General features: G+C 41.9%; 1 protein-coding gene across 13 annotated transcripts in view; it reads right to left on the bottom strand.

Annotated features, from left to right (window-relative positions):
• ADGRL3 (adhesion G protein-coupled receptor L3) overlaps positions 1–20,349 on the bottom strand; it is an 834,374-nt gene that overhangs the window by 542,634 nt on the left and 271,391 nt on the right. For all 13 annotated transcript variants that reach the window (XM_045018219.1, XM_045018220.1, XM_045018222.1 and 10 more), the window contains one exon: positions 5,046–5,300. In XM_045018219.1, coding sequence (XP_044874154.1) covers positions 5,046–5,181 — 136 coding nt within the window. In that variant the 5' untranslated portion in view covers positions 5,182–5,300. The remainder of the gene's footprint in view (positions 1–5,045; positions 5,301–20,349) is intronic.

The raw sequence follows: 20,349 nt of genomic DNA, 5'->3' as shown, positions 1-20,349 counted from the left end.
AAGTGGTGCATAGGACCTTTGCAGGGTTGAATTTCACCCTCTACTGGCTTATAGATCAGACCGCCATCAGCTGGAGAATTTAATACTCCTGAATTTAGTACTGTGCTGCTAATAAAAACACTGTGGTATACATCTGTGGTCAGCCCTTTTACCAGGAAAAGCTTTTCTTTCATCACCCCGTCTCCTATAAAAATGGTGGCTTTGCTGCAGTAATACCAACTGCCTGGCCTAGCAAATATTATAAATATTTCAAGGATGATTAATCTTTTAAAACAATGAAGTTAGGCAGAAGCCTGGATGTCAACTTGGCTATTTCACAACTAATAAAACATGTCTCTTGTATTTCATTGTGACTATATAAAGAGTAGCATACAAAAGGCAATTACCCACCATTCACAAGCTAACATAACACTTGTACAAGTATAAAAGAAACATAATATGTATTTTAAAAGGTGGCAGTGCTTGCAGTTTTCCAAAAGTAAGAAAGCAAACATTCAGCTCACATTAAGCAGCTCTCTATTACCAAGGACCAGCTTGCTAGCATCACGTATTTCCCCAAGAAAATAATGCTGATTGCTTTAACAGAATCATTGTCACCAGACAACTTCCAGTGCTGTTGAGTAATAAATATTTCCAAGGCTCCCACCAAAAACAACACAGAACCTGGCCCTGTACCCTGACCTGCTAATGCAGTGAGAAATCAGCTTGTCCTGTGAACGCCATCTCTTTACAAAGAAGAGACCTCCCCCCGCCCCACCACCCCCACCATGGCTGCCCACCAAAAATGGCAGTAAAATGGTACAAAGGCCTTAGGAAGGCTGGGAACAGAACAGCAGGTGGGACTCTCTTCTCCCAGCTGCTGCAATGCAGGACTGGACAGGGTTGCAAATTGCTTTTCCGCTTGCAAACAGTGACAGTACTTCAGGCCCAGCTTAGACTAGTTCTCTGAAACAGAAAGCCAAGGTAGCCCATGTCCTAAATATACAGAGGTCAGCTGAAAATGACTGCGCTAGATCTGGCTGGAGTACAAATCCTCTTGGGCATCCTGGTTTCTGGAAATCCAAAATGGGACCAAAAATAATCACGTGACAAGACATTCAGTGTATAGATCTCTCGGGGCTGCAGAGGTTTGCATCACTTTTTCAGAGCTATTAAGAGGTTCAAAGTGAGAGATCATTATCTGGTTAGAGATCAGTGTAATTTCAGACCACACACACCTGCGTTGCACCTGCTGGTTAGTGATGCATGCAGAAGTCTAAATTTTGTTTTTATACAATGCACTGAGAAGCTTTACATCTAAACACACCTTTAGCAATACATTTGGGTTTAAATAAGACGCCAGGGCAGCCTAGGGGTTTGCTGCCCATCATCAGTGTCTGAGTGTTTTCCACATTAGACTGGCATTAGAGCAAATGGGGTTCATGGAGTCTCTGTCTGTTCACCCATTTTAAGACAGAAAGAAATCCACCTGGTTGGGGGGAGGGCAGGTTACTTGGTGGGGTTGGGGAGGAGGGGCTGTAACATCTGAGAAGGTCATTCTCTGATGACAATAAACATGCTTCTTCCAGAACAGGCTAAGGGACAGCTTGCACGTGGGCTTGCTCAGGTGCACATTGCTCCCTGAAAGTCCTGTTCAAAGGCCAGACACAAGTCTGGACCTTGTGCTCCCGGGACAATGAAGGGGGCCAGCAGTGGTGGGTGCGGGGCCATGGTCTTACACTCCCTTCTCCACTCATCACCTTTCGAAGAGCGGCAGATCCAGCTGTGTGCCATGTGCTGCAGAGCCCCCAAGAGGAAGTGCAGCAGCCCCCTTGTCATCCCCTCCCCAAATGCAGTGCGGAGCCAATGGCTTTGGGCTGCAGTCTGGCCCGAAATGCGCATCTCCCACAGATACTGCATGGCTCCTATGAACCCTAGCGAGCTCAGCGGCAAATCCCCGTCATTCCAGAGCCCTCCAAAGTTAGTTTTTCTTTTAACGTTGCTGTTTTCCCCTTCCGCTAACTCTAGAACTTTGTGTACTGGGTGCAGCGACCACAGCAAAGGGTCAGCTCTTGGGTTGACAGGCTTCATTAGGGCAGCAGCAGCATCTTTCAAACGGGTCTGCAGTGGGGGAGTTTCCTGCTGAATAAAGTAGCAGGTTATGGTCTTGCGCAGAGGTACGGGGGCCAGCACAAGTCCTGTGCAGCACTTCAGTCCCACTGCCACCCAAATGGGTAGACAGGCCTATGGGCAGGGAGAATTTCACTGGTATGTGAGGCATGAAGCAGCGCTGGACAAAAGGAGATCTGTGTCTGGGTGTTTTAGGGTGACCAGACGGCAAATGTGAAAAATCGGGACGGGGGTGGAGGGTCATAGAAGCCTATACAAGAAAAAGACCCAAAAATCGGGACCGTCACTATGAAATCGGGACATCCTGTCACCCTAGGATGTTTATGGTGCAGCAACCATGACAATATCACCAAGGAAATGCAGCAATTGAGGTTTTTTCCCCTATATCATTTCTGCTGAACAGCAACATGAAAGCATCCCACTCAGGCAGCATCTCTAGGGGGTTGTTTTGTCTCTCACAGCAGTGCAGTCAAGGGTCCTCTGACCCCACACCTGACATCACAACCTTAATGCACCCAGAAATGGTATGCCTGGCACGTCTTCTTACACAACGGTGTCACTTTGAACCTTACACATTTATCGGAGGTGGGAAAATGTAGCCACAAAAACAAATGTATGGCAGAACTGGCCATGCCTAGATTAAATATATATATGTACAAAAGCAGCGATCCTTCAAGAACAAATTGTAATTTACAAGCTGCATATGGAAGAACGGGCAATCAGAGTACCCTAAAAATAGGACTCAGAAATACCCCAATACAAATAAAACCTCACCAGTTAATACACATCCCTAGAATTATCCAGATCAGCAGATATTTTCACAGTTTGTAACAATAGAATCCAAAGCATTAAATTTTGATACGGTCTTACAGCTTCCCAGGCAAACTTTCTGTCTACATTAAAGAGATCTCTTAGGAGACAAGAATGAGAAGATCTTAACCAGACTAATTTCATATTTAGCACACGGTCGAATTCTGGCTGCTGTGTGCACTTACAAACTCTCCAGAATGATCCTCAAAGTGGAGAGCAGAAAATTCCACACTGAATCTGCTTCCCCCACCCAGCTCATGGAGAAACTGCTGTGCGAATGGTGCGGGATAGGGCCAGAAAGGGCAGCAGGTATTGAGCTTTGTAGATTTTGATACCCAAAGGGACAATTAGATCATCTACTCTGACCTTCTGTGTAATTCATCTTTTAGTGGGTACACCCTTCCCCCTACACTAGGCTAAATGAATGCTCACAAATTACTTTTGTTACCCACCTCCTAGCAGAAACACCATGAACAGCACTGGGGCCAGGCTCTGGTGGGATGGCTGCTGACTTGGTCACCAGCAGGGATTGAACCAGAGCTCATACCTCTTGAACCAAAAAGCCAGGTGCTGTAGTTGTAACAGACTCATAAGCCCCTTGTGGAGCCACTGACACCAGCTCTGCTTTCCACTCAGTTTGCATAGGAGTAAATGACTCTCCAAAGAGCAGATCTGTGGGAAAAATCAGGCCCCCGTTTTTTGCATCTTCATTGTCTGCTCATTTGTGAGGCAACTTGGCTCCTAGTATTCTTCTGGCATTTTCATTCAGCAAAACTAGCAAGCGAGCTCTCAGGCTACACTGGCATTCTGACTAAAACCAAAACTGCCAGAGGGGCATTTAAATTGTTAATTGCTTTAACTATTAATATTGTTTAATTATAAAGATTTGCAAAACAACATTTACCACTTAACTTCCTGAGTAGAACCAACAGCTCCTTCCATAATAGCTTGGGTTTTTTTCCAGCCACAATTTTTTTTTACACCATTTAATTATAAATTAAAATTCTGAAATCAGTGGGGAAGTCTGCTTAAACACGAGAGAGAGAGAGAGAGAGAGCACGTGCGCGCTCTAGGGCATAAAGGTGGTAAAAGCGATGCCAGTAGACTTGATGCACTATGTATTTTTGTTGTTGTTTTTCCTTCCCCACTAAAAGTTTAACTCCAAAGGCTTAGCTCTGGGAAACTGCCACATGCAAAGAGTGGATGTGGAGTTCTCGCCAAGATTTTCAAAAATAGGAGCCTAAAGCCTACACCTAAGTCAATGGCTTGGATTGTCCAGGGTGCTCCCAATGACCTGACACTAAGGCCAGAATTTCAAAAGAGCTCAGCTCCCCTTAAGGCCCCCAAATGGAGTTGCCAGATTTTCAGAAATGCTGACCCCCCTCCCTCACCTCCCAACAGCATGTTCTTCTAGGCACTCAGCAATTTAGAAATCAGGCCAATTATTTTAGGCGCTTAACTTTGGGTTCCTATTGTTAAAAACATTGCCCTATAAGCCCTGTCCACATAGTGAGATGGATCCATTTTCACTTTTCCTTAATCTGTGATGAACAATAGATTATAATTACTTGCTGAAGAGAATACAAAATAGGATGGCCACCGTGGCACGTTAATATGTATGCATCAGTGATGGTAATTTAGTGAGATCCCGTCCTCTCTACAGCTGTGGTTAGGGTAGGTTACGCTGTACAATGTATCTCAGATATATCTAGTCACAGAGTGGCATTCAACCCCCATGCACAGGCCTAGTAGAAGGTGTGACTAAGTGGTGCCTACCTTGGGTGCTGGTCCTGAGCGCAGGGCAGAAGCTCAGCTATAATGTACTGCATAGACTGTCTAATGTAAATCTCCAAAGTGACCTCACATGCATCAAACAGTTTAGTTCATAAACAGCTTTTTTACCTAAGGCCAAATAATGTTTTTTTACTGCAGGCCTATTTTGCAATAATATAGGCTGGGCTTTGCAAAGAGGTGTAAAGGAATTTGGTGCCAAACTCTACTGAGTTTCAATGGGATTTGGCTTCCTCACTGCCTTAGGTCCCCTTGGCCTAGAAAAAACAATTTCACACAGATTATATAGGCAAAAAACCTAAGCACCCCACCAACTCCCTCCACCTCTCTCTTACCATGCACTGCTGGTGCTAAGAGCATTGTGAAGAACAGCAGCTGTGATGACCACATGACTGTGGAATATAACTTGAAGATACCGCGGCAACGAGTGTTTCCAAATAAAATGAAGTAAGCGTCCTCCTGTTCCCTCATCCAGAGCTCCTCCGTAGGTCTTCAGTTCACATCCACAGGGGAAGGGGAAAAAAGCCAACCAAAAATAATAATCATAAAAATTAAAAAAAAAACCCACAACCAATATCCAGAATCGAAACCTACAAACAAAAGAGAAAGAGCGAGGTCAGTAACAAAACCAGGTGATTAGTGCATGGCAATCAAGACAGCAGGTTTAAGCACAAACTGGCTCCCTTAACACAATCCGTGATCCACAGACTATGTCTAGAGGGTCTGCGAAAGACAGACTGAAAACTGACTGAACAGAATTCAACTATATACACAGACAACAGATTTCCAAAGGAGTCCGCACCTCCGTTCGAGATATTTTAGGGGTCCACAAATGAAAAAGGTTGAGAACCACTCCCCTCACAGGCCTTTCTTAGCTGTTTGGTAGGAACACACAATGTACCCCTGTGCAGAGGGCCAGCACTCGAGTCTGTTCATCACTTATGTCCCACTTACTCTTTCAAAGAAGGGCTTCAATGGCTTTATGTGGTGGCCAGACCTCATGGAAGCCTTCTGCACAGCAGTGAATTTTAACCCCAGTAACCCACTTTCCTGCTCCAATGCCTGACATACAGACCCAAAACATAGGCACCAATACATTCAGGAGAGCATGCACTTGTGGTTCTATGTGCACATCAAGTGACTGCACATGTGAGAGTCCAGTGAGGCACTTGGGCTCGACCGTGCCTTTCAGCACAGCCCTGAGCAAGGAGCGGAGCATAAACTGCCCTGTCCCAAGAGTAGCCCCAGAAGGCGCTGTGACTCCGACGCGTCTCTGAGGCACCAGCCCTCTCTGCTTCCCCCTTTACTCTAGGTGAGTGGGAACTTCCTGCTGTCCCACAGCAGCAGCAAATCACAACACACCCAATGCCAGCTCAGCTTTGCAAAGCAGGGAATAGGGAGTGTGGAGCCCTCAGTGAGGAGTAAGGGGAGTTCTTCCTTCCCCTTGCTCTCCTGTGCTGACACAGAGTCCCAGCCACAGGTACGTCAGCCAGAGCAGCCCCATGCATGGTCACAGATGTACCCTGGCACATGCACCACAGGCCTCCTTCTTGAGATGTTTGGCTTGCAAAGGCTTTTTTGTGGGGGATGGGTGGGTTTGTCTATTTCTCCTTGTGACCCCACCAAAGGGACAGCCCTTTGCAAGAAAGATTCTGACTAGCCACCATTTTTTGTGGTTCATAGAGAAGGATTGAAGGATATAGTGAACCAAACCTTGAAGAAAACAACTACAGAGTTAAATCATGCCACCAATTTTAAGCTTAAATTCCCTGTTGACTGCAGTGGTGATTTCTGCTTAAAACCGATTTTTAAAATATGATCAAATTGTAAAATATTTGACAGCTTTGTTTTGAAGTCCCAAGACTTTGTAGCCTTCACAGCACTGGCCCAATTAAAAATCTCACCAAAATCTGTAATCAGCATAGGCTATTCTTGTATGAGCAATGCTTGCTGTTTTTGCCAACTTTGGTTCTTACACAAAACCCAGTGTGAGCCAAAAAGCATATGAAAAAGCTTGTTGCATGCCACTGCTATCTGGGTATATTTCTGAAGCTTGGGAATAACAGTGTTTCCTTTGTTTTGCCCTTCAGTCCCTGCTAAATCAAACCCCGCATTGTTCTGATTTATACTCTGTATAACCAAGTATCATTGCTTCCAACAAAAAATATTTGCTTGTACACAGTTTAGTCTGAGCTATTTTTTCTCCCTGCTGTCATTTGCTCACTCACCTGAATGGTGGCACTTGTTTTTCAAAGCTTTTACCCGGCTTTGCAGCTGGGATGACTGGAAGCCCAAGCTTAGTGGGTAGTCAAGTGACTTGTTTATGGTCACACTGCTAGTGATGATCTCTGCTCAGATCAGACCTCAGCATTATGCAAGTTTTCAGGCTTTGTTTGGGTTTGTAGGGTAAAAATGAAATCGTTAGGGGTCAAGCCTTTTGATGGTGGGGTGGGGGGTTTGGAGGAACACACTCAAAAGAAGCATTACAAGAAATAGAAAGAGGCTCGCAAAATAAAACAAATCCCATCTACTGGGTTCTCTGGAGGTAATATTTGGCCAAAGACAATAAGAGAGAGCAGCTCTGAATTGTCCAGCGCAGAACATTCAATTTATCGATAGCAAGCAAGGGATACACCTCCAAGGCAAACAAATTAAAAGTTACATTTGCCCTACAGGGGTCTGGATTTGAACCACCAAGCAAAGGCATGCTGCATTAATTTACAAGAAGGTTCTGCTGAACACTGACCTTTCTGGCTGCAGTGATGCCACCATCAGCATCACATCCTGATCTGCTGTCAAGCATCACACTAAAGTGATTTACACACTAGCAGCTACAAAAACACAACTCTTCAGAACAGAACTGACTGAAAAGCGGAGAGCCAAAGGAAACTAAGGCATTAGGAACTAAAAATGTACTGTGCGATAGTTGTTCAAGATGACCATTCTTTAAAAGGCATTATGGATATACTGATGGATACAACACCTAACGAGTTCATTCTTCAGTGCTTTATGTCAACCAGCACACCAAGGAGTCCTTGTGTTACTTTAATGACATTAGTCTAAGGGAGGAAAAAGAAATAAGGAAATTGACAAGATCTAGTCAATGGCTAGATGTGCTGACCTCAAAGCGGAACTACAGCAGCACAAATAAAATGTGTTCAAAGCGCATTGAGTCACTGGATGTGCCAATGCCTTGAACCATGTGAGATGATTTACAGTGGTACAAAGTGGGTGTAAAATACCAGCACTCTGATTTGGAACTGTTACATAACCAAACAGGTGTTCATAGTGCACAGGGGTAAAAGACCACACAAAGTGCAAGAATCAGCCCCATTATCAATCACTAAAATTAAAAAAAAAAAAAAAGTTAATTTAATAACCAATTTAACATAGATGAGATTTTATCCCTGTTAAGTATGCATGGATATAATTTAATAGCTATGGAAGAAACATACTGAAATTAAGCACAAGAGCAAACAGCTTTGGAAGGACCCAATAATAACGTGATTTGTTAGTTTTTTCTTTAGATCTTCAGTAGCACTAAAGCTAGTCAGCCAGACAGCCAGCAAGACACGACTTGCCTAATAGTTTTAAACAAACAAAGCATCACAGCTTTGTATTCTTTAATAGAAAAACAGTGCTGAATTTCTTATCTCTGTCTTTTGTAAAAGTTGCTTACTTAGTGGAAAATAAGCTGAATGCTTTACACAGATATTGATTAAATTCACTGTTTGCAAGAGAAAATGCCTGCAAGCAATTAACCCTTTGATGCTAGTGATTATGGGAAAATCTAGCCCCATGATGAATGCAGGTCTCCATTTTCAACATCTGTCGTTTAACAAGAAGCTACTTCGGGAAATGTTTTCATAATTTCACTCAGTATGGGGGAGAGGTAGGAGGGGTAATGCAACAAAATGGAAAAAATATACCTTCTGGGAAAAAAAGCCTAAATTACCAACAATATTAATGTAAAGTAAAAAGAAACATTCAAGTTTTTAAAAAAAAAATTACTTGTCTTACTAACACAACTTTTCCATCTGCTCAGCTAGACAGTTCCCCTTTTCTACTGTGCATCCCAGTTCTGCTCCCTTGGGCCTGTAAGCACAACCGTTGCCTGCTTATTTCATTATTCATTCACTAACCCTTGAGAGAGTGTGGACTGCTCCAAACCCCAGTCTCTACACTGCAAGAACAGGGTTTTCAATAGCTGTGGGCTTCCCTACATGGCACATGAGTGCACCCCAAGCAGGGTGTGACTACAGTGCACTCGCTTGCTGCACAGGAACATCCCACATGAACACCCCTACAGCACACTAAAACTCCTGTAGCACGCTTCTGATGTCCTTTCATTTCAACAGCAAAACATCAAAGTGCACTACGATACTCCTACTGCCCTGGAGAAGGGTCCACATGGGACGTTACTGCATGACAAGCTAGGGCGTTGTACATTTCCCCCTGGCTGACGGCGCACTAGTGCCCCATGTAGACATGCCCTAATTGTCCACTGCATGTTCACACCTACATCCCTAAATGGGAGGCAGCAAATAGCCCAGGTCTTCCTCCAGTGAAGCAGAACACTCGCTCCGAAAGTTTGGGTGCCACTCACTTGTTATACAGTATGTTATTTAACTACACTAAATCCATCCCTTTACTCCTCCTCTACGTACCATCTGTGCAGCTTCTCTTGATAAATATTTTCAAAGGTGTCCAGTAAGCAAAAACAGTGGCAACCTCTCATAAATACCAGTTTATCAGAGCTTCTCAAATATCACAACAATGCTATTTACATTCCCCTGCGATGGGCAGCCCGAACAGCTTGGGACTGTTCTTGAATCAAATATAGTCCCATGCACCACCTGTTTAACCTATAATTTAAAACGGCAACGAATCCTTTGGAAGTAGTAATAGCTTTACAGCAAAACAACGTGCAAGGTCACTGTCAAATGTTAACAGAGTTAATTCAGTTCAGATTTAGCAAGCCCTTGACAAGCAAACACAAATGCAGACCAGCCAAGTCTACTGTTTTTTTCCCCTGTAGGCTACATATCCTTTTTTGGCCCTTTCTTAAGGTCAAAGGGAAACTTAAGCAATCTACGGTTTATTTATTCCCTGACTCCAGGTTCACGACTCAGAGCAGGGCGGTTTCATATGAAATTAGAGAGTGAGCTGTGTGCATTAGAAACTGTTTTGGCTCCAAGTGTACGTCTACACTGCTGAGCTGGGAAGTGTAGTTCCCAGCTCGCGTGGACACACACACACTAGCTGTACTCGAGTAGTGCACTGGCTAGCTGCCCCAGGACATAAGCGGAAGGTCAGGTGGGACTGTACTGGGGTGGCTGGCCTCAGCTGCCACGCATGCTGCTGTGGCTGCACTACTATTTTTAGGTTCCAGGGTGAATAGAGGTAACATCTGTGTCTACCCGAGCCAGGGATCACACCTCGAGCTGTTGTGTAGACTTACCCCAATTGAGTCAGAGACATTTTCCATTTCCCTGAGTTCTCTCAAGTTAGACTGGAGCCTGGATTTGGTCACAGAGCTCGTCATAAGAAATCACCACAATATTTCTTCTTTCTTTTGTTTTTAAATCAAATATTTCTCTTATTCTCTCTCTCTCTCTCTCTCTCTCTCTCTTTTTTTTTAAGTTCACATTTCCCTGATTTCCCCTTTCATCAATCTCAGGATGAAATATGCCATGAGATCTTCCTAGAGCGGAATTTTTCAAGTTGCTTTCTGATATCAGAAAGGAAACACTTGTAGATTTGTAGGAGGTGTTGCCAGGAGGAGGGGAGCACAAGGTGGGGATGATTTTGACTTTCCGATGCATGATCTTAAGATATTATACCCAGTTTTTCTAGAAGTACCGGTATGAAATACATTATCAATGGCTGGTCAGTCTCCATTTCCTTTTAAATTTCCAAATACATTTGTTAGTCTCTAAGGTGCCACAAGTACTCCTGTTAATTTCCTTTTGATATTTTCGAGGTTCAACTGATAACTAAACTAGGTATGGTACTACCAGCTACTTTTCCATCAACATCTTCTTGCAACTGTACTTCAATTTACTGGAGGGGGCTAGTTTGAGAATGTTGTAAGGGATGAAAATATTTATATGACATTACTGCATTTGGATAAGCTGGAGTTGCAAAAATTAAGTAGAGGGTCTCCCAGTTGTCAGGAAATAAATTCACAGTAATCAAGCAAATCAGACACTGTCAACCAATTAAAGTTCAGGGAAATATACAATTGGGGAAAAGAGTCCAGTTCTGCATCAGAAGTTTCACAGCACCCCAGGCCTCTAGCTGTCTGGGGCAATCCCATTTCAGCATAATATGGAACAGTTCTCACAGTCACGTTCTAACCTAGGTTCTATTTGGCTTTACAGACACTCTCTCTTTGGAGACTTATCGCTGATTCTAAAATATCACAAAACTTCTAGCACCTATCCAGTTGTAGTTTTTCTACTGTACAAAGAGGAAATGCCACAGTTCTCTAGCATTGCACCAGTGGTGCCAAATCTCACGATTGTATCGAAAGTCTCATGATATTGGGTATTTTCCTGGAATCGTGAGAATCTCAACTTTCTTTTTTTTTTTTAAAGGAAGTTTCTAGCCTTCATGCTTACAGGGAAAAGCTGGAAAATGTGACCCAAATGTAACCAATAGGGACTCAAGAAACAGAAGGCAAATAATATACAACCCCAAATGTATGTTTGCATCCCATGAAGTGGGCTGTAGCCCACAAAAGCTTAGGCTCAAATAAATTTGTTAGTCTCTAAGGTGCCACAAGTACTCCTGTTCTTTTTCCGGATACAGACTTACACAGCTGCTACTCTGAAACCTGTCATTTATAAATCTTGTGACTTTTAGGGCTATCAATTAATCACAGTTAAAAAATAATTGTGATTAATGGCAGTTTTAATTGCACAGATTCTACAATAATAGAATACAATTTAAATTTATTATATATATTTTGGATGTTTTTCTAAATTTTCAAATATATTGATTTCAACTGCAACACAGAATACAGTGTACAGTGATCACTTTATATTATGTTTTGTTACAAATATTTGCACTTTAAAAATGATAAACAAAAGAAATAGTATTTTTCAATTCACCTCATAAAAGTACTGTAGTGCAATCTCTTTATCATGAAAGCACAACTTACAAATGTAGATTTTTTTTACAGAACTACACTCAAAAACAAAACAATGTAATACTTTAGAGCCTACAAGTCCACTCAGTCCTACGTCTTGTTCAGCCAATTGCTAAGACAAACAAGTTTGTTTCCATTTATGGGAGATAATGCTGCCCACTATTTATTTACAATGTCACCTGAAAGTGAGAAGAGGTGTTTGCATGGCACTGTTGTAGCTGGTGTTGCAAGGAATTTATGTGGCAGATATGCTAATCATTTGTATGCCTCTTCATGCTTTGATCTGGAGATTGCACTTTTGTTTATCTTTTTTTTACAGTGCAAATATTTGTAATAAAAAGTAATAATATAAAGTGAGCACTTTACACTGTAGAGTAGAAAAACATCCAAATATATTTATAAAAAATTTAAATTGGTATTCTGTTATTCTTTAACAGTTAATCATGATTAATTTTTTTTAATTGTTTGAAAGCCCTATTTGTAAGCCAATCTCATGGTTCCTTGGGGCCCGGCTCATAATATTTAAACACTTGGGGTTGGCAATGCTGCTTATTCACACATACATGCAAAGCATCCCTTACAATTATTTTGTGAAAAACTAAATGTACTGGTGTGGGTAGATGCACACATGTGCATGTCTACAGAGATATATGCTCAGAAAGTGCAATTCTAACTTCCTCTTGCTAGCATTGTCAATCTCTCTCACACAGGTCCAGTTTGTCCTCCCTAAGCTCAAGTGTTTTGTCAGGTATAACTGTGATATCATAGATTCTGCATTAGGTCTCACTTTCAATTCAGAAATAAAGAGAGAGACTCTGTTGGAGTAAGTATGGTAAGGAAAAGGATGGGGAACAAATGAAAGATCAAGTGGCTGCCTCTAAAGTTTGATAGTTAGGAAAATGTCTTCAACTAAGTGCCTCTAGGCTTACTGATTAAATGAAATGGTTTTAATTTGTTTAAATCATTCCGTAGCATCATTTCCTCCTCCTTAATCTCCTTTTCCTTCTTGCCTTCCCTCTCGGCCCTGTGTCCCTCAACCTCTCCCTCATTACAAAGGCGCTCCTTAACCCATGCGGACCAAAGGCTGCCAATGTAAGAATGGAGAGCAGAGTCGAACACCGTTGATTGTCCTCAGCTTCATTTCTGCAGCTAGCCCCAAGTTCCACCCAGAATCACAGAAAGCAAAGGGCCTTGGAACAGACACAGGGATCGACTGAGCAATTTGCAGTTGACTCGAGTATGGGGTTGGGCAGAGCCCCACAGTACCAAGAGGGCTGTCTGTCGTGCACAGGTGCATGAGCATACACGGTGCCATTCATCAGGATGGTACAGATTGCACCCTTCAGCCCATCTGCCCAGGTCTGCCAGCAAGATGGAGTGAGAGGGCCTATGGCACAGTCTCCTCCCTACCCCTGTCTGAGCTATTTCTTCACCAAAGGGAGGAAGCACCAAGGAGACTCTGCTCACAGGAAAATATTGTGATCAACCCTTCTATGCATCATGCCGGGGGGTGGGAGTGGGGGGTGCCCTTACTTACCCATCCCCCTGCCCAACACAACAGGCATGGGCCAGACACAGTATGCTCTTAGTATATTAACAATAGACTACAAAAAAAAAGAGAAATAAATTAATAGCTGCGGCAATCTGGACCTCCCTGAGTGTGCACTTCAGACACTGCAGTCTATATGATCATTAGGTTCAGGGGCCCAATGGCTCTAGCCCTCTGACAGACAGGAACAGGTGAATTACAATACTTTGGCTATAATGGCATTCGCCATGGCTAGAAGATTATCTTTAATTCTGGATTTCCTTACCTTGCTGTGACCTCAGTTCAGACTTGCCTAATTATTTTGTATCTCCATTCATACCCTTCATTAATATTTTTCTGTTTGTTTTACAGGACCAGAACCTGGCTCATCAGCTGCACTGACCTTTTTGCGTAAATGCAGGACACCAGTCACATCAGCGCATTTTTGAGCTGTGCTTATAGTCACAATTTCCTTCTCAAATGGACAATAAATAACTCAGATACGTGTTTCTTCGAACCAAGAACATGTAATTGTGCCCACTCTTTATTTTTTTGCTTTGTAATTAAAGAATAGTTTACCCAAGATTGGTTTTGATTAAAAAAAATGCTGACAATCAGATCAATGATCAAACAGTTTTAAACTAGTGAAAATGTGTGTGTGTGAATAAACATTACTGGCAAATGAGATAGCAACAAACTCCATGTGGGTAACAATTTTTAAGGAGAAAGTTCTATATGAAAAAGGTAAGTTTAATTGTCTTTCCAATCTGTTGTGATATAATAAATGTCTATTAATGTTTAGTAGCAAATTGGGTTTTAATTATCATTGCTATTTTTGGCTGGAAGGTGACATGTAGTTTAAGTCTAAAACAGATTTATGTTTTACACCAGGATGATTTTCTTGCAAACTCTCCTTGAGTTAACTTCTTCACACCCCACAAGACATTTAATATAATTTTATTTCTAATAGACTGCAAGCCAATAGGACCAGATTTGCCATCACTGATGTTTTCAGTGAGAAATAATATCAATTAGGTCTATGCTGAAGATAAGTATATGTGATTACTTAAGTGTAACTGGCTTGGAAAACATTAGGAGGGTTATATTATTCAACCAAATGATACAAATTAAGAATGGTATTGATAGGAATAAAACTCAAACCATTCCTGACCTTGCCTGGTTGAGCGTATCTTATCAGCTCTTTTGTGGATGGTCTCAAAAAACAGGGATGAATAAGTGAGAAATACCAAGTTTTAGAAATCTGAGTTCACGTCTTAACACAAGTGGCCAGGATGAATGTTCTCCATATTAGAAGGATGACTCATCTTGGGTCCTTGACACACAATTCCCAAAGTCAGTGGACCAGCCCAAGAGGAGGGCATGTGTGGTAGGGAAGGGATCTAGTGAGAAAAACATACAAAGCATGTTCATGCAGTCTGACTTGGGGAAGCAGCTGAGTAAAGCAATGTCATTACAGAGTTAAATACAGAGATAAGGGCAGTAATGCAGAAAGAAATTTCTGGGTGAGGGAAAAACATAAATATGGAGACCAAGAACTATTAAATCTAAATATTAGATGTGATAGGTCCACAAAATTAAATAAGCAGCAGAAATAAGAATAAAGGTTGCTATGACACGTACACACACGTAGCTCCCTAAAGCAAAAACAAGTGTGGTACTAAAAAGAAAAAGAAAAAGGTTATTTTCCACATTAAACACACTATTTTCCTCATGTTATAACTGAAATGAAGTATGGTTCCTTTGATTTTGGAAACAACAAATATTTACCTACTGCATTTTTTTCTGTGTCGGCACATTTACTATTTGCATCCCAGTAGTAGTGTCTAGAGGCCACAGCCCAGCCCAAGGCCCCATGGTGCTAGGTGCTGTATGTATCCATAATAAGAGAGAGTTCCTGTCCCAAAAAGCTTACAATACAAATGGACAAGATACGCAAAGGGTGGGCGAAAGATAATTTTACCCCTATTTTGCAGAAGAGGAACAGTGGTTCAGTGAGATTAAGGCTACGATTTTCAAACTTGGGTGTCTAAAGTTAACCTTGAAATTTGGGCACTCAAGTGTGTTGCTTTTCAGCTGGCCTCAGCCTGATCGAAAATCAGCCCGTTTATTTCAGTACCTAAATATGGGCTGAGAAGCCAAACTTTAGCCACCTTTGTCCTTTGGTGACTTCCTCAAAGCCACACAGAACAGTCCACACCAAGGATGAGAACTGAATCCAGAACTGAATCCCCACTTCGTTACCTTACACACAAGACCATCTTTCCTCTCTTAGGTACCGATCTGTTTTCTTTAAAATTATTGTAAGAAACCGTGGTCATGTCTAAAGAGACTGTGACAGGGTAGGGTTCTCTCACCCTGGATCCTCACTGCAAACAGTGCAGTCCTTAACGCACACCAGTGGCAAGGTCAACACCCAGTGCTTTATTTACAATGTGCTCTACAAATGTTTCTTCCCCCCAGCACAAGGCCATTCCACCAGGCTTTTCCTACTACCACGGCATAGGACATAAGGGAGCCAAGATCTCACCTTTCTGAGCTATTGGGCTACTCCAGCCCTTCCTTCTGGGCTCCCCCCACCTGTCTCTCTTTTAAGTGTTTCCATCTGAATTAGCCAGCTAATTAGTTAATCACTTGGTACTTAAACTATCACCTCATCAATCTACCCCAATTCTAAAGTGCACAGAGTGGTGTGTCAGCTTTAGCTACTCACACTGTCACGGAGACCCAACAGCTAACACTAGCAAGAGTGCTTCAAGTTATCACTCCCCTAAAACTCTTCCAAGATTACCACCACCGGGCTGAATTCTATAGGTCAACCTGGATGACACTGAACTCACTAGCAATGCTCCCATTGACGCCTTTGGATGCAAGATGGACTCTTCTGCCCTTACTCTACCACTGAACCCACTAGCAATGCTCCCACTGACGCCTTTGGATGCAAGATGGACTCTTCCACCCTTACTCTGCCACCTCCCCATCGCCTTCAGTAGCTAGGAGGACACTAGAGAATTTGGCTAACACTGCACAACCACCATCTGAGCAATATGTCCAAATGACTAAACTGGTGCCAGTTTCTGAGCTGTTACACTAGTATAAATCCAGGATCAGTCCACTGGTCTCAAGATCAGAATGTAGGTTACCAACTACACCTTCTTTGCCGTTAATAAAGAATACCTTATAATCCTATGGTACCTTCCCTTGGGAAGGATGCCAAAGCACTGGACAGTCGTAGGATCCACTGCCCCACAATGAAATAGCTGCTGTTCTCTGGGTGTAACAAGGCAAACATTACGTACCAGAAATACTACACTTAAAAAAAAGTAAGTGAAGTCCAGCATTTCCAACTGAATCTACAGGAGGAATTTTGATACATAGAACTCATTAACCAACTAGAATTTCACCAGAAACTCTAGGTTAAAACCCCTATTCTTGCAAAACATGCTATGGCATTTTTAACAAGCATAAGCTGGGGCTTTAGGTGAATGATTAACCCTCCAAAATCTGATTTTTAAATAGAAAGCACCTTTTCTTTCAAAGAAAAACAAACCATTTTAAGCAAGTGCCTATTTTAAAGGGTACTATAAAATTTCTAAACAATAAAACGTTTGGGTGGCCGAAAAGCTGAAATATAATTAATTCCTTGAGTGCTTTCTTGCAGAAATTAATTGCTAGGACAATCAGGACAAGCATGCTTTTAAAGAAGAGAACTGGTTTTGGGTGGCTGAATAAGGAATGTGATATGCTTTCCCTCTTTTTCATGCCTCATAGGCAGAGTACGGGCATTAAGCAGCCAAAAGAGAAAACACACCTATTTTGAAATTAGCCAATCTAAGATGTGCTTGCCTGAATAAGCCTCAAATTAAACACATTCCTTAATGGCCCATTATAGAGTATCAGTCACTAAAAGATCCAAGGGGAATTGAAGGCTGTTCCTACCGAGGGAGGTTATCTAAGGTTCCAAGCAGATGATGCAATATTTCTGCTCTAACATTTTAAAGAGAGACTTTACAGAAGACAAAACAAGTATATCTTTCTTCCACACTTTCTATTTATTTAATTTCCATATGTACTATGGATAGTTCTACTGACTACATATATGAAGAGAGACAGATTGCCTGGATACCATGAACACCAAGATCAGGTTTTCTTTTTATATTTTTCTCTGTTTTTTTTTTAAAGCAAAGTTGGAATGTTTTCTGCAGAAACTTTTCCAGTGCTGAGTTTTCAAAAAAGTATATGTTTATAAAACTAATTATTTTAATATGCTATTCTCACCATCCTTTACTGGTCTTCTGTACAGTGTGGTCCTCCAAAAATTAAGGGTGTGCATACATTTGTGCACTGAGAGTTGTCCCACTGAAGTCAATGGGATGAATCATAAACTTGGATTTTCAAAGGAGCCTATGGGAGTTAGCCATCCATCTCCCATTGAAATTCACAGTGCATGAAATTAAGCAAGTATGCAAGTCCTTGTCAGATGGGGGCCATTGTGAGGGATTTTACTTACATTAGGAATTTCAACTGCAGTTTACAAAACTGAAGGAATTTTACAAAAGTTTGAAACCTTTCAGTGACACTTTGCAACTTTAAAAAAAAATTAACATAATATCTATGAAAATAAACAAATGTTATACACACACACACACACACACACATAGAGAGAGATATAGAGTCAAATTTCAAAATAGCAGCTAGTCAGGCATCTAATGCTAAGATATCATTCAATTAGGCTCTGGTAATAACACAAAGTATGAGAATGAAATTAAATGCATAGATAGAATGGCTCTTTAGAAAGTTGTTTGGATATTTTGCCCTTCCATGAATAAGACTTTTTATCTTCTGCCTTAATACATTTAGAGAATTACTGGATTATGTGGATTATTACAAGGAAAACCAAGCTTCTGATTTTATCCACAGTCCAGTGGCATAATTAAGCAGAGGTAAAATGTCACACCGGTCTGGAAAAAATGGTTACTTTTGGATACTATGTTTGATTCTAGAGAAGTAAATAAGCATCTGTGTCACCTGTATAGTAAGATAAATTGTCTGGTGCATGGAAGTGTCAGCTGCTGTGTTTTGCAAGACAGCTCTGTAGGTAGCCAAATTTTGTTCCACACATTAGACTATTGTGTGAGATCAATGGGTAGGAGGGGGGATCCCCTTTTATGGAGAACAGAGTAAGTTCATGTTTCAGACACCCCACAGGTGGAAATTTCGAAAACACTCAGTACCGGCCTACCTCTGCTCCTGTTAATGGTAAAACTCCCATTGATCAATAAGCAGAGTTAGGACAACACTCCGTTCTTTTGAAAATCTCACCCTAAGTATAGTGGCTATGAAGCTTTGTCCCTGTACTTTATGATCATGACTGCAAAAGGAATGGTTATAAAAGTAATATTTCGTCCAATAATTTGAAAAGCCATTCAGGACAGACAATAAATGATAACTGTTGTAACTACTAGGAGTGTCTACTTTAAAAGAAAAAAAAAGGTTCTAATGTTTTGTTAAAGCAATCACCCCTTTGTCTGCACTCTCCCCTTTAGAAGGGAGATTCACACAGAGCACCGGGCTTCAAAAGTAACCACAATTGGCAAATTGTGCAGAAAGATATATTGTGTCATTCTTTAGCACTTGGCTCCAGCCAGGAATTGAGCAAGAGAGAACACAGATAGGCTGTGATGGGAAATCTGTCTAACACAGCCAACTGACGGCTAAAAGTCTGCCATCACAGCCCTTTCACCCAACACTTACCTTACATTTATAGCAGTCTCTCTCTAGCATGACGATACATGAAGAGACCCAAAACAAGTTATAAATGAATTGAAAAAGAAGAGTCTCTTTCAATTAAAGGAAGGTCGAGACCTCTAACTGATCTAACTCTGCCAACAACAAAAGAAAAGACGATTCCTAACATTCATTTTCTATCAAGGAACATTCTCTGGCTCAGCTTGCCCACCCCTTCTTCCGGTTCTACTCACTCACTCACTCAGTAGGGCTATTAGTTTTTTGGTTCAATCCCTCTCCCAATCTAGTTGTCCATTACTCAGTGCTCCCTCTCTCTCAGCCTTCATTTCCATTGGGAGCACAGGATACATTGAATACAGTTTTGGTTATTCAGATTCATGATTATACTATACATGAATCAGGATGGCAAAAACCCAGCCAAAGATCGCCCCCTACCTGGACAAAAACAGCCGCCAGCCTTTATCAATTGGATTCAAGCGGCAGGAGCAGCCTGTCAGTTTGGTGACAAATGCAGCGATGTAAAGCCAATGCACTAAATCTCAGCAGATCTCAATTCTAGGGGGCTGAAGACCCAAGCTGGATCTTGTGGGTGGGATGGGAGAGGGTGTGGAGGGTCAGCAACATGGTGCCCATATTTTAACAAGGAGTTTCCAGAGTCATTTGTCTTCTGAGTCTGTGATTACAACAACAACAACAACAAAAAATCTATGCCAAGGGTGTGCATAGGCCAGAGTGCAGAGGAGTGACGGGTGGAGATAATACAGGCATAAATGCTTGCAGGGAGTTGGACAGCTCTGCTTGGCAAGCAGCTTTATACTAAGGGCAAGTATTTATTATTTATCCATGAGAAACTATTCTTCATGCACCAGAGTGTGCAGCGTGTGCATTTGACAAGGAACAGGGATGGGAACCTTTTAGGTATCTCCTCTCCTGTTGTTGTAATTTTTCTTTTTCTTTTTTTCCCCCTTCTAAAAATGCCTCTTCATTTGGAGCAATCTGATCCATTCAAAAGGCAAAACATTCGGTCTTCAGAAGTATGAGCCTGAGGGATAAAGTCAAGTCATCTCTGGCAAGGGGGGTGTAGGGGCAGAGGTACAAATCACCCCATCTTTCCCTTCAGAGGCATGGCTGGATTTTGTTGAAGGGCTCCCAATAGCCCTCTCCCACCTAGGAGGTCTTGAGGTGTACACAG

This window comes from Mauremys mutica, chromosome 5, assembly GCF_020497125.1.
Source record: "Mauremys mutica isolate MM-2020 ecotype Southern chromosome 5, ASM2049712v1, whole genome shotgun sequence".
Lineage (NCBI taxonomy): Eukaryota > Metazoa > Chordata > Testudines > Geoemydidae > Mauremys > Mauremys mutica.
The sequence above is the reverse complement of the archived record's forward strand: the minus strand, read 5'-3'. Positions and strand labels throughout refer to the sequence as shown.